Source organism: Loxodonta africana, chromosome 7 (genome assembly GCF_030014295.1).
Source record: "Loxodonta africana isolate mLoxAfr1 chromosome 7, mLoxAfr1.hap2, whole genome shotgun sequence".
Taxonomy (NCBI): Eukaryota; Metazoa; Chordata; class Mammalia; order Proboscidea; family Elephantidae; genus Loxodonta; species Loxodonta africana.
This window is the reverse complement of record NC_087348.1, coordinates 11031845-11045643: the sequence shown is the minus strand read 5'-3', so window position 1 is coordinate 11045643 and position 13799 is coordinate 11031845. Positions and strand designations below refer to the sequence as shown.

The following is a 13799-nucleotide window of genomic DNA, read 5'->3' as shown; positions in this document are numbered from 1 at the left end:
TATCTTGAGTAGGTATCTAACAGTGGAATCACTGAGTCGTATAATAAACTCTAACTTTTTTTTTTTTAATTGTGCTTTAGGTGAAGTTTATAGCTCAAGTTAATTTCTCATGCAAAAATTTATACAGATATCGTTATTTGATGTTAGTTGCAGTACCTACAACGTGACAGCACACTCCCCCTTCCCACTCCAGGTTTCTTGTGTTCATTCAGCCAGCTCCTCTCCCTTCTTGCCTTCTCATCCTGCCTCTGGACAGGAGCTGCCCATTTGGTCTCCTGTATATCTGATTTTTTTTTTTTTTTTTAAATATCTAATTGAAGTAAGAAGCACACTCCTCACGAGTATTATTTTTTATTTTATAGTCCAGTCTAATCTTCATTTGAAAAGTGGGCTTCAGGAATGGTTTTAGTTCTGGGTTAACAGAGCGCCCCGGGGGCCGTAGTTTCAAGGGTTCCTCCAGTCTCTGTCAGACCATTAAGCCTGGTCTTTTTACATGAATTTGAATTCTGCTCCATACTTTTCTCCTGCTCTATCCAGGATATGTTTAACTTTTTGAGGAACTGCCAAATTGTTTTCCAAGGCAGCTCCACCACCATTTTACATTCCTTCTAGCAGTGCGAGGGTTCCCATTTCTCCAGGTCCTTGCTAGCATTTGCTGTTGTCCATCTTTTTTAATATAGCCATCCTAGTTGGTTCATTATGGAGGCCCTGGGTGGTACAAACGGTCGATGCACTCAGCTGCTAGCTGCAAGGTTAGAGGTTCGCGTCCAACCAGAGGTGCTGTGGAAGAAAGGCCTGGTGATCTACATCCAAAAAACTAACCACCGAAAACCTTACGGAACACAGTTCTGCCCTGACACACATGGGAATGCCATGAGTCAGAACTGACTACACAGCAACTGGGTTTCTTGTTGTTGGCGGTTGGTTCATAATGGTTTTGGTTTACATTTCCCTAGTGACTCATGATGAGTCGGAATCGACTCGAGGGCATTGGGTTTTGGGTTAGTGACTAATGATGTCCTGCAATCTTTTCATGTGCTTACTGGCCATCGGTACATCTTATTTGGAGAAATGTCCGTTGAGATCCTTTGCCCATTTCTTAACTGGGTTATTTGTCTTGTTCTTAACTGTTAGAATTTTTTAAAAATATATTCTGAGTACAAGTCCCTTACCAGACATATAATTTGCAGATATTCGCTCCCGTTTTGTCAGTTGCCCTTTCACTTTTCTGATGGTATCATTTGCAACACAAAAAATTTTAATTTCCGTGTAATCGTTTACCTGTTCATTCTTTTGTTGCTTGTGCTTTTGATGCCATATCTAAGAACCCATTGCCTAACCCAAGATGGTGAAGACTTATTCTTCTGTTTTCTTCTAAAAGTTTTGTAGTTTTAGCTCTTACATTTCGGTCTTTTATCCATTCTGAGTTAACTTTTCACATATGGTGTGAAAGAGGTCCCATTTCATTTTTTGGATGTGGATATCCAGTTGTCCCAGCACCGTTTGTTCAAAAGACTATTATTTTCCTCATTAAATTGTCTTGGCACCCTTGTAGAAAATTAATTGACCGTAAATATAAGGATTTATTTCTGGACTTTCACTTCTGTTCCATTGATCTGTATGTCTATCTCTGTGCCTGTCTATTCTTGCAGTTCTATACTTTTTTGTTTCTTATGTTCTGCTATTAAGGTGTAAAAATGTTTTGAATTGTTATTATATCCTTGTGGTGAGTTGACCTCCTTATTATGAAATGGCTTTCTGTAGATCTAGTAATATTCTTTGCTCTGAAATCTACTTTCTTTGATATTAATATAGCCATTATAGCTTCTTTTTGATTAGTATTAACTTTTTCCATCTTTTTACTTATAATCTGTTTCTGCCTTTATATTTGACGTGGATTTCTTTTAAGCTGCATAGAGCTGGGTCTTTCTTTTTTATTCATGCTGACAGTGTCTGCCTTTTTGTGGTGTTATTTAATGTGGTCATTGATGTGATTAGAATTAAATCTACTATATGCTGTTCCTCTATTCATCCCATGTGTTCTTAGTTCCACTTTTCCTCTTTTTCTGCCTTCTTTGGATTAACTGAGGTTGTGTGTGTGTGTGTGTGATTCCATTTTATTTCCTTTGTTGGCGTATTAGCTACAACTCTGTTATTTTCATAGTTAGAATTTATAGTATACATCTACGTTAACACAGTTTACCTGTAAGTGATACTATAGCACTTCACAGATTGTATTAAAACTTTAGAACAGTATACTTCCATTTTTCTCCTCCTGGTCTTTTAAATAAGATTTAAATAATAAGGAAAAAGTCTTAAGTATTTATCCACATAGTTACCATTTCTGGTGCCCCTCATTCCTTTGTGTAGTTCACATTTCCATCTGGTATCATATCCCTTCTGCCTGAAGGACATCCTGTAGCATTTCTGGTAGAAAATCTCCCCACTTCTCTCCATCCTGACTTGCCCCCATCCTAATCTAAATAACCATCATCTCTCTCTTGAACCTCCATATTAGCCTTCTAGAGGGGTCTTCCTGCCTGTACTTTTGCCCCATCCCAGCCCATTTTCTATACAGCAGTAAAAGTGTCCCTGTTTTTATAATGTTACTCCCTGCTTGATATACTTCAGTGACTTCTCGTTGCACTTGAAGTAAAATCCCAACTCTGTACCTTGCTCTCTGAAAGTGTTCCATGATCTAGCCGTGCCAGCCTCCCCAGCCTTATCTCATGCCACTCCGTGCATTTGAGCCTCACTGGCCTTCTGACCTTTCCTGAGCAATCCCAAGCAGTCTCTCTTTCCACAGGAGTCCCTTAGCCTAAAACACCCTTCCCCTGGCTTTTTGCCAGCTCCTTCCCATCTCACATCTCACTTTAAATGGCATCTCCCCAAAGAGGCTTTTCCTGACCACCTAGCTAAAGTGGTGCATGTGTGTGCATACGTTACTGTCATCATAGCACTGAGTTTATATTCTTACAAGGGCTTCTGTTACAAGTGACACTTGCTTTGTTATTTATTGCCTCTCTGCCCCACTGAAACCTAAGCTTCATGGTAGTAAGGACCTTGTTTGCTTTGTGCACCGGCGTGTTGTATTCCCAAGTTCCTAACACTTGCCCAGCACATGGTAAGACACTTAATTTAAAAAGGGTGGGAGATGGAGGACACTTAAAAGATGAGTGGGAAAAGAAGGAAAGAAAACATATTGAAGAATAAGGAATTTCATTTTTTAAAAAGTGTTAAACTGCAGCAGGAGCAGATGAATGAAAGTACAAGAGAACAAAAAAAATTTTTTTTATGCAGCCTCTTGCTGTTTTCCTGGTTATGAATTAAACCCCAAAACTAAGTCTGTGTTTTGCATTTTGAACTTTTGGCAACTGTCCCATTCTCAACTTTTTCTCACATTTTTCATCCTCCTGACTCTTCCCCAGGCGCCCCGGTGGTGAATGGTTAAGTACTTGCCGCTAATCAGAAGTCAGCAGTTTACCCACCAGCTGCTCTGTGGGAGAAAAGGCCTGGCAATCTGCTGCTGTAAAGATTACAGCCTAGGAAGCCCAGTGGGGCAGTTCTTCTCTGTCCTGTAGGCTCACTATGAGTCAGAATCAACTCAACAGCACACAGTAGCTCTTTCCCCCAAGGGATCAGAAAAGAAAAAGTTTCCAAAGCCCATTTACCAGTTTCTAGAATTTCTTTGGTATTCAGTACTTGGCTTCCTTAGTCTGTTGTACTTCATAGCATTCATGTGCAAAAACTTACTAGTTTGAGGAGCATCACCAGGAAACAAATGAAAGTTGTTGGTTATGCTGTCCCTTGGTCCTTAGCTTGGTCCCTGTTTCATTAAGCATTCAACAACAGATTTGAAAAGCCTACTGTAAATAAAGTGACAAGTGTTCTGAAGAAAAATTAAGATAATAGGATAAAGAATGAGAAGGGGAAGGTGTTAGATGGGGTGAGCAGAGTCTCTGAGGAAGTAGCTCACAAGCCATGACCTGAAGGAGCAAGCCATAGGAAGTTGTGGGGGACAAGCATTCCAGATAGAAGTTTGATAGACTGAATCATCTTTTCCAGGCTCTCCCTCTGTTATGGTTAGTGTATGTCCCTCTTCTATACCAGACCCTAATTCCACCGTTTATTTTAAGGCTGGCCCCATGGCCTTCTGTACTATTATGCAGGTTGTGCACTGCACACCTCTAGGGGGCACATTTACATGCGTTATTGTAGGTTTGAATATTTCTTAGGACAGTTTTCCAGCAGATGGCAGTACAGCATCGTGAGGGCAGGGTAGCTTTCTCTAATTTGCACAAAGGTAGAATTTCTAGCTTGCATTTAGGCTAGCTACTTTTTTAGCCCGTGTTTCTTCTCTAATACATCAAGATTGTTTTTTCCCTGGGCCCCATCCTTATCCCCTACACTGTTCTTTCTTTTTCTCTCTCTGTTTTTCAAATATTTCAAACTTATAGAATAGTTGCAAGCATTAGTTCAAAAAAAAAAAAAAAAATCCCATATAACCTTTGCTGTAGTTCACTGATTAACAGTTGGCCACGTTTGCTCTATGTCTTTCACACCATTGCTATTTTCGAAGAATACAGGCCACTTGTTTCGTAGACTGTTTCTCAGTCTAGGTTTGTCTGATTAGATTCAGGTTATATGTTTTTGTCAGGAATGCCATAAAAAAGAGTAATGGCATTAGTTCGTTCAATTACTGTGATGTTGAGCCTCTAAGCATCTGTGTTGAAACTGTCCTTGTAGTCATCTGAACGCTGATGTATGTATACTTGGACTACAACTGTAGGGATTTTGTCTAGTGTTGACTCTTAAGTAGGCTGCTCTCTGTTCTCCTGACTTCAGCTGCAATCAGGTGAACCTGAGTTGCCTCCCAGTTTTCTCTCTCCTTTGCAGCATTGCTGTCTGGGACACTTGACTTCCCATAAGGAATTGTAACACTTTTTCTTCCCCTTCGTAAGCCTCCCCTACCCCCCCAGCCAACATGTCTGAACCAGTGATTATTTCTTCTTGACAAACAGTGTATCTTTGGTGTTTTCTTAAATTTAAGTTAAGTTCCTCTGGCTCTAGCAAGGTTAGGCTTCAGAGAAGTGGGAGTGGATTCAGAGAAGGAGAATTTTATAACTGAATATGGGGAAGAGCTAGGTGTCATCAGGTTGACTTTAATCAGACTCAAGTTCATTTTATTCCCAAACACAGTCTTCCAGGCCAACTTTATATTGATTGTAGTTAGAATTTGAGTGATTGTTATATATCGTTCACTATGCTAAGCACTTGACGTGCATTAGCCTCGTGCATTCCTTAAAACAACTCTAGGAAGTAGATACTGTTTTCTTCATTTTCTAGATGAGAAAACTGAGGCTTAGAAAGGTTAAGGTGATAATGACTTAGAAATTGCCAGGACTCTAGCTCATGTCTCTTCACCTCCAGAGCCATTGTTCTTCATTCTAAACATAGAGTAGCCCAGAAAAAATTCTCAGTAGGGCTATTAGTCTTGAAGTTAGCCTTCGCAGATTGAAATTCGGATGCTAATGCCATCGCTAGGTTGGTTGGTAATTGATAGCAGCCGTCATCCAGAGTTTTTGAGGTACCTTTAAGTAGAAGAGCTTACATTTTTCCAGTGTGAATATCCCCAACCATATGACCTGGTTGCCTGGGACAGTCCTGTTTTCTGGCATAATTATCAATAGTGCCTCCATTCACTTCAAAAGTATTATGGTTTGGATATTAGATGGTCACCCTATCTATAATCCTTCTTGAGTTCTCTTCAGATTAACATAGAGACTTGTGTTTTGGTGTAACTGACACTGGGCTTGGTCTGTTTTTATTCACTATTCTCCGCAGCCCCCTTCCCCCAATTTATACATTTCAGGTTAGCTTTGGTTTTATATTCTGTTGACCCCTCTAATTTATAAGCAGGGTTTGCTTAATTTAGTCAATAGTTATCAAGATTTTGCTGCATTTGCCTTATCCTTCAGCGTTTAAAGTGAATGACACTTTGCACAAATGTACTTGAGTAGCTGTCTCTAAAAAAATAATCTCGTAAGATTTTAGAAGTCTAGTCTATGTAGCAGGGTGAGTCATCACCCTGACATAATTTGATTTTCATGTATCAGATGCTCCTAAAGTGGGATGTACCTGTAATTGCATGCTAGTGTAATGCTTCACAGGATTGCAAGACACAGCCAGAGAGCAGTCCTGGCCTTGTGGCTTATGTGTGTTCTGATAACTTATGCCCCCCCCTCCTTTTTTTTTGGCAGTGCACGATCTGATTTTCTGGCGAGATGTGAAGAAAACTGGGTTTGTCTTCGGCACCACACTGATCGTGCTGCTTTCACTGGCAGCCTTCAGTGTCATCAGTGTGGTTTCTTACCTCATCCTGGCTCTTCTCTCTGTCACCATCAGCTTCAGGGTCTACAAGTCTGTCATCCAGGCTGTACAGAAGTCAGAAGAAGGCCATCCATTCAAGTGAGTTCAAGCATCACAAATAACCTTCTGGATTTTAGTAAAGGGCTCACTGAGGCTGATCAGATCCCAATAAACCAAACCAAACCAAACCCGCTGCTGTCGAGTCGATTCCAACTCATAGCAACCCTATAGGGCAGAGTAGAACTGCCCCAAAGAGTTTCCAAGGAGCGCCTGGCAGATTTGAACTGCTGACTTTCTGGTTAGGAGCCATAGCATTTAACCACTTCGCCACCAGGGTTTCCCAGATCCCAATACCTGACTAAAAATCAGGATTACAGGGTCTAATGCAGCTGACCAGTGGCACGGACCGTCAACCAGAGACCCTAAGATTACCTTAGGAAATGACCAGGTTACAAGCCAGGCACCTTTTGACGAAGTAGAGACTCACTTCAAGACCAAACAGGACTCTGTAAATTCTTGAACAGGATAGGGAAAGGAGAGCAAGTAGGACAGCACTTAGTTAAATGGGGTCTCAAGTACATTCTTAAGCCCACACAGATTTGAATCTTGAAACAACTTTGAGATCTTGATATTGAGGTTGCCTTCTTGGTGATAGCACAGCCCAATTGAGAATATTTTCTTGGTTTTATTACTGGTTTCCTCCTTATCGCTCCCTTAGTTCCTTAACACCAGGGGCAAGTCTTGATGAAGTCTGTAGGACATGGATTTTCTAGTATCCAATTTCTGGCTTTTTTATTGTTGTGGAACTTTAACATGTTTTCTGGAAAATCTTGGCTTGTAAAAAATTTTTATTTTAACATTAGCAAATGACAGTTTTTTAAAAACCTCTTTCTGCTCTGACCTCAGGGCTACAAAAGAATAGGCTATACACCTGCAGCTCTGGTCCTTGTATTTTTTCTTGGTGAAAACAGAAGGAATCATTTAAAACTATATTGTGATATTAAAAATTTATTGCAAACGGAAGAGAATTTCAAATTCTCATAGCTCCAGACTCTGGAGCCGTGCAGCCTAGCTGAACCCCCGAAACTATTGTCCTGAGCTAATCTTTAAACTTTAAACCAAAAATATCCCCTGAAGTCTAATTAAAACCAAACAAGAGTTTAACTAGTAAAAAATGTCTGCCTTGAGCATTACGCTCTTTTAAGAACTATCTGCATGGGATCAAATTGACAACAGCAACTAGAAAGATTAGATAGGAACCTTAGGGAGCAGTGAGTTTATGTTAATGGGGGAGGAACAGCTCAGAAAGGGAGGGTGAGAATGGTTGTACAGCTCGAAGAATTTAATCAAGGTCACACACACACATTGTACACATAGAAATGGTCGACTTGCTGTATGTTATGCTCTGTATATTCCCAACAAAAAAAATAAGATTTTTTTTTAAATTTAATTGCAAACTACCTGACAAATCAATAGTTGTTGAATGAATGAGTGAATATATTTTACTGTTTTTTCACAAACCTTAGGTGTTTTAGCAGGTTAGTTTTCCCTTTTGCATAATACCATTGTGAATTTATAAAATGCGTTTCACTAAATTGCATTGATTATAAACATCTAATTCTTATAAGTTTTATATTTGATAGTAAATATTTTCTCAGTAAGTAGGGGGGAAAAAAAGCATGCCTGTTACTTTACAGTTTTCCCCCACAGACTGTAGGCTCATTAAGGCAGACGCAGTCCTACCTTTCCTAATATCCCAGCACCTAGCAGCATGTCTGGTACACCATAGGAATTCAGTAAATACTGAGTGAATGAGTTGTGAATACATACTTACATTTCAACTCTACAGTGCATCTGGGAACAGAACCTAGCTAGGTCTTTCTGGATTTTGGTAAATGGCTCAGTACTTTTCAACCCCGTCAAACTCAGTATGCCCACCATCTTTTTTACTTTTCCAACAAATATTTTTAATTCTTCCTTTATTATCCTGAAATGAAATTCATAGGTAATATAATTATTTACAAACAATTTCAAAAAGTAGATCTTAATTATAATATAATGGAACAATAAAATAGAAAGCCATTAATAATAAAATAATGTTTCAAAAAAAAAAAAAAAAAAACACCTATTGCCATCAAGTCGATTCTGACTCATAGCAACCCTATAGGACAGAGTAGAACTGCCCCATAGCATTTCCAAGGAACAGCTGGTGGATTCAAACTGCCGAACTTTTGGTTCTCAGCCAAGTTCTTAACCACTGTACCACCAGGACTCCAATATGTATTTCAGCTGTTATTTAACTGCTTGGACTTGGCCACACCAGAAAACATAATAAATTACATACTTACAGCTACATGTATAATCACCGATACCAATTCCAAAATCATGAAAAAAATCTTAGTAAAGTCTTAGCACAAACAAAATATACTTTTAGAAAATTCAGGATTTGTTAAAACTGTGCAAAAAATACCTGTGTTTGTATGTTCTAGATTGTTGATAATTATAAATAGGTTTTCACCTTTATGAATATCCAGTGAAGCAGAAAAGGTTATATAGAGCATAGGACAGTACTTATTATGCAGGACTGTCCACACTTTGCAGACACCTAGAATCTTTGCCTCTGTCTACTAAATGATAGTGATGTCTCCACCTGTAGAAATCGAGATCAGTAGCCCAAGGCTGATTGCTTTGAGATGGACATCAGACATGCATCCTCTTTCTAACCTTTTTACAACTCTGACACCAGCCGTACCTCCCACGGCACTCTTTAATTCTTGGCTGGGTTTGATAATTTGTTGCAGTGGCCACACAGAACTCACAGACTATATTCAGAGTCATGGGGTTTATTAGGGAAGTAGCAGGTTACAATTCAGGATCAGGGACGACTCAGAATACGGATCTTTGATCAGGACAACCTCTTCTTGGCTGTGCCTGCAGGCAGGTCTCTCTCTCTGGCCCTTGGCCTCTTAGCCCTTCAGACCAGCCATTGCCCTGCTAGGCAAGTGTTACAAAACTCTTTAGCTCCACCAGTAAGTTCCTAGGGGCACCCCACTCTGCCAGCAAGCCTCCTGCCTGAAGGCTGTAAGCTCTGTATCTCCATGGGTCGATACAGCCACTGTACCAGCCTCACTGTGTGGGCTGAGAAGTCCACTGTGCTACCTCAAGCCAGTCTCCTGGTTCTGCTGCTGCCACTCACTGCTTCTCACCATCTTGCACTGTTACACCTCTCTCACTGTCTTCCTTCTGGGTCTAGGAGGTTCTCAGAACAGGGACCCCAGGTCCAAAGGACATGCTCCATTCTTAGCTCTTCTTTCTTGGTGATAGTAAGATCCCTCTTTGCTCTGGGATTGGCTCTTTTTTTAAGCCTAGTGGATGGCAGTCCCCTCATTAGGGTTCCATATACCTTATCTGCATGGTCCCACCCCCACAAGGATGCCATGTTCCTTATTTGTATTATTAACAAGCTGTCCAATCCTCTTGGTGGGCCACGAGCACCTTATTTGCATTGTCCCACCCAGTCATTTGGTGGTAGTTACAAGACCGTGGCTAGACAGGCCATAAAAAAGCGATCCATCGCATCATACTGCCCCACCTCATGACAACCAAAGATGCCCCTACAGATTTCTAAAACACCTGCTGGGGTCAGTTTCACACTGTGAAGAACAGCTATGCCAACTGCAAGAAGTTTCCTCCCAAGTCAGATGTGTTACTGTTGTTTCTTCTTCCTGAAGAGCCTACCTGGATGTAGACATCACTCTGTCCTCAGAAGCCTTCCATAATTACGTGAATGCTGCTATGGTGCACATCAACAGGGCCCTGAAACTCATTATCCGTCTCTTTCTGGTGGAAGATCTGGTTGACTCCTTGAAGGTTGGTTGCTTCTGCAGCTTTTGGTGGTGAGGCTGGGAAAAACTTCCAACTGGGTCATAATTCAGAAGAATAGCAGTAAGCGGGGCTTTATCAAGCAGAGACGAATGTATGCTTATCGCAATCAGTCCGTAAACACGGGGACAGGAGTCATTAGAGAAGGCGCCTCCTCCTGCTGGAGAGCTAACACCAGAGTGTGATAATATACTTGACAGAAATGTAAGTACAGTCTGTCTTTGGGCCTAAGAGAGCTACAGGATTCTCTTACATACCCTCAAATGTGTAGTGCCAGTGGGGGAACCTTCATTTTGAACTGATGTATGGCATACGGCACTAGATATATACAGATGTAATTAACTAGAGGAGAACGCATCAGTTAGCCTGAATTTTGCATTATTCCTGTTTAACCCTCTGACCTTGACTTTTCACAGCTTGCTGTCTTCATGTGGCTGATGACCTACGTTGGTGCAGTTTTCAATGGAATCACCCTTCTGATCCTTGGTAACGGGACAAGGAAAATTTTTTCATACTTGTTGAATTGGTAACAATGTGAAATAAGAAAATGTGTCTGCTTGGTTCACGTGGCCCAGCCTTTCATATCCGTAAAAAAAAAAAAACAGAACGAAACCAGTTGCCGTGGTGTCAATTCTGACTCATAGTGACCCTGTAAGACAGAGTGGAACTGCACCATACCGTTCCCAGGGCTGTAATCTTTACGGAAGCAGGTTGCCACATCTTTCTCCTGCGGAGTAGCTGGTGGGTTCAAACCACCAACCTTTTGGTTAGCAACCAAGCACTTAACTACTGCTCCTCTTTATCCATAGAGACTTTATAAACTAGATATTGGAGGAGCCTGTGTGTACTACTGCTTTACTAAATGTTCCCAACCATAAAGAAATGGGAGTCCCTAGATGGTGAAAATAGTTCACATGCTTGGCTGCCAACCAAAAGGTTGGAGGTTTGAGTCCACCCAGATTTGCCTCAGAAGAAGTCCTGGAGAGCTCCTTCCGAAAGGCCAGCCATTGAGAACCCTGGGGAGCCCAGTTGTACTCTGACGCATACAGGTCATCATGAGCTGGAGTTGACTCGGCAGCAACTGATTTTTATAAAGAAATATCAAAACAGCAAGATGTAAAGGAGAGTTGTCTAGATTTTATTTAAGTATGGGGATTTTATTTTCATAATTTAGAAGTAGTTATTTGTGGTACAAAGAAGGCAGCCTGTGTACCTGAGGAGGCTTTTTATACCACCCTAAACTAGCTTTCTTTATCACACTGTGCTTAATTGAGAAGTCTAGCTGGGATTTCTCATTTTCAGGAAGATTTATGTTTCCCTGTATTTCATGAGGAAAAATGTATTTGTCTTTGGTGACTAGCTCATATTTACATTTGTCATGTTATGTCTTACAGCCGAACTGCTCGTTTTCAGCGTTCCAATTGTCTATGAGAAGTACAAGGTAAGCATTTGTCTTTTTGATTTCAGATATGCCACATGTACCACTGGTTTTAGTTCATTTTTTTTAGGCATTGGAAATTCGGAGCAGTCTTTTTATAACCATCATTTCTATAATCCAGTGTTTTTAAGTCAAGTGCCTAGAAGAAGCTGCTAAAAGTGGTTTCCTCCAATAGGAGAAACTAGATACCTGGGAGAGAGAGGCTAGGAAGGAGATTCACTTGTCATAACTCGTGTGCCTTTTGAATTTTTATCATATGGATATGTTATCTATTCAAAAAATTGTTTAAGTAAAAGCTGTGTGTCTAAAAAGAAATTTATTCAAGTGTAGGTTATTAAGGGAGTCCATCGTTGCAAACAGATGTTTCCATTGTGCAATGGTGTATACAGAGTGTACTAGCTGCTGTGCGTTGCATTGGGTAAATCTGCGGCAAAGGACCTCTTTAAAGTGTTGAAGAGCAAAGATGTCGCCTTGAAGACTAAGGTGCGCCTGACCCATTCCATGATATTTTCAATTGCATCATATGCATGTGAAAGCTGGACAATGAATAAGGAAGACCGAAAAAGAATTGACGCCTTCGAATTGTGGTGTTGGCGAAGAATATTGAATATACCATGGACTGCCAAAAGAACGAACGAATCTTCTTGGAAGAAGTGCGGCCACAATGCGCCTTAGAGGCAAGGATGGTGAGACTGTGTCTTACGTACTTTGGACATGTTGTCTGGAGGGATCAGTCCCTGGAGAAGGACATCATGCTTGGCAGAGTACAGGGTCAGCGGAAAAGAGGAAGACCCTCAATGAGGTGGATTGACACAGTGGCTGCAACAATGAGCTCAAGCATAACAACGATTGTAAGGATGGCGCAGGACCGGGCAGTGTTTCATTCTGTTGCGCATAGGGTCGCTATGAGTCGGAACCGACTAGACGGCACCTAACAGCAACAGATGCTATGAGGTTATTCTTTATGGATTTAAGTCATCTATCAGCAGACTTTGCTTATGGCTTTTTGGATGAGATGAATTAGTCTTACCCAGGAGCCATAACACATTTGTGATTACAGAATATTGATTTAGACACAGTTTCTAGTATTCAAAGAATGCTTTACTCCAGTGGCTCTTAAAGGAAATACCTGAGCAGGTGAAACTTAGCCCTGCAAAAGAAATGAGTGTTGTTTACTTCAGTAAAGTGTGGGGCACTCAGGGCATGATTTGAAGTCTGAAGTTTTTCAACACTTTTAAAAAGTGGACATTATTATTTTTCAGAATATTTAGTAGTGTTTAAAAAAACGGTTAAATTAGACAAAAGAACAGTGTCTTCAGGAAAATTGTTGATCTTTGTGTTACTACAACTGAGTCTACTTTCCTTCCTTAAAGACCCAGATTGACCACTATGTGGGCATCGCCCGGGACCAGACGAAGTCAATTGTTGAAAAGTAAGTACATTTAGGAGCCACATTTTATCATGACATGTGGTACCCCACCCTGAAAAAAACTTTGGTTAATAGTTTGATTTTACTAGAAATTATTTCAGCAGCTTCTTTAAAAATTATCCATTTTATCTTGAATTGAAAAAGCATCAGTGGAATCAGGGCCACTTGGCCTGTTTGAACTGGCTTGGAAGTATTTTTGGTTGCCTCCCCACCTTCATTTGTTTTCAAATTTATCAATTTTTTTTTATCGTGGTAAAATATGTGTAACGAATCATTTGCCATTGACCAGTTTTCACGTGTGCAATTCAGTGACATTAATTCTGTCCACCGCATTATACAGCCATCACCACTTTCTGCTTCCAGATTTTGTCATCACCCCTGAGCAGTGCCCCTAAAGCAGTAAATCCCCATTTTCCCTGCCGCCTGCCCTTGGTAACCACGAATCAACTCTGGTCTATATGCATCACGTGTATCGATTTTAAACCAAATTCTTCCCTCCCTTTTCAGAAATAGAAATTTTAGTAAATAAATGACCTAAGGCTCAAAAACCCTTTTCGTACCCAATTAAATAAGAGAAAACCCAAACCCAGTGCCGTTGAGTCGATTCCGACTCATAGCGACCCTATAGGACAGAGTAAAACTGCCCCATAGAGTTTCCAAGGAGCGCCTGGTGGATTCGAA

The 13799-nt window shown here is 40.6% G+C and overlaps 1 protein-coding gene across 2 annotated transcripts in view; it reads left to right on the top strand.

The window, feature by feature from the left end:
• The window catches only part of RTN3 (reticulon 3), a 68419-nt gene that overhangs the window by 51443 nt on the left and 3177 nt on the right, over positions 1 to 13799 (top strand). For both annotated transcript variants that reach the window (XM_003419631.4, XM_064287889.1), the window contains exons 2-6: positions 6261 to 6468; positions 10101 to 10239; positions 10668 to 10737; positions 11646 to 11692; positions 13063 to 13121. In XM_003419631.4, coding sequence (XP_003419679.2) covers positions 6261 to 6468; positions 10101 to 10239; positions 10668 to 10737; positions 11646 to 11692; positions 13063 to 13121 — 523 coding nt within the window. The remainder of the gene's footprint in view (positions 1 to 6260; positions 6469 to 10100; positions 10240 to 10667; positions 10738 to 11645; positions 11693 to 13062; positions 13122 to 13799) is intronic.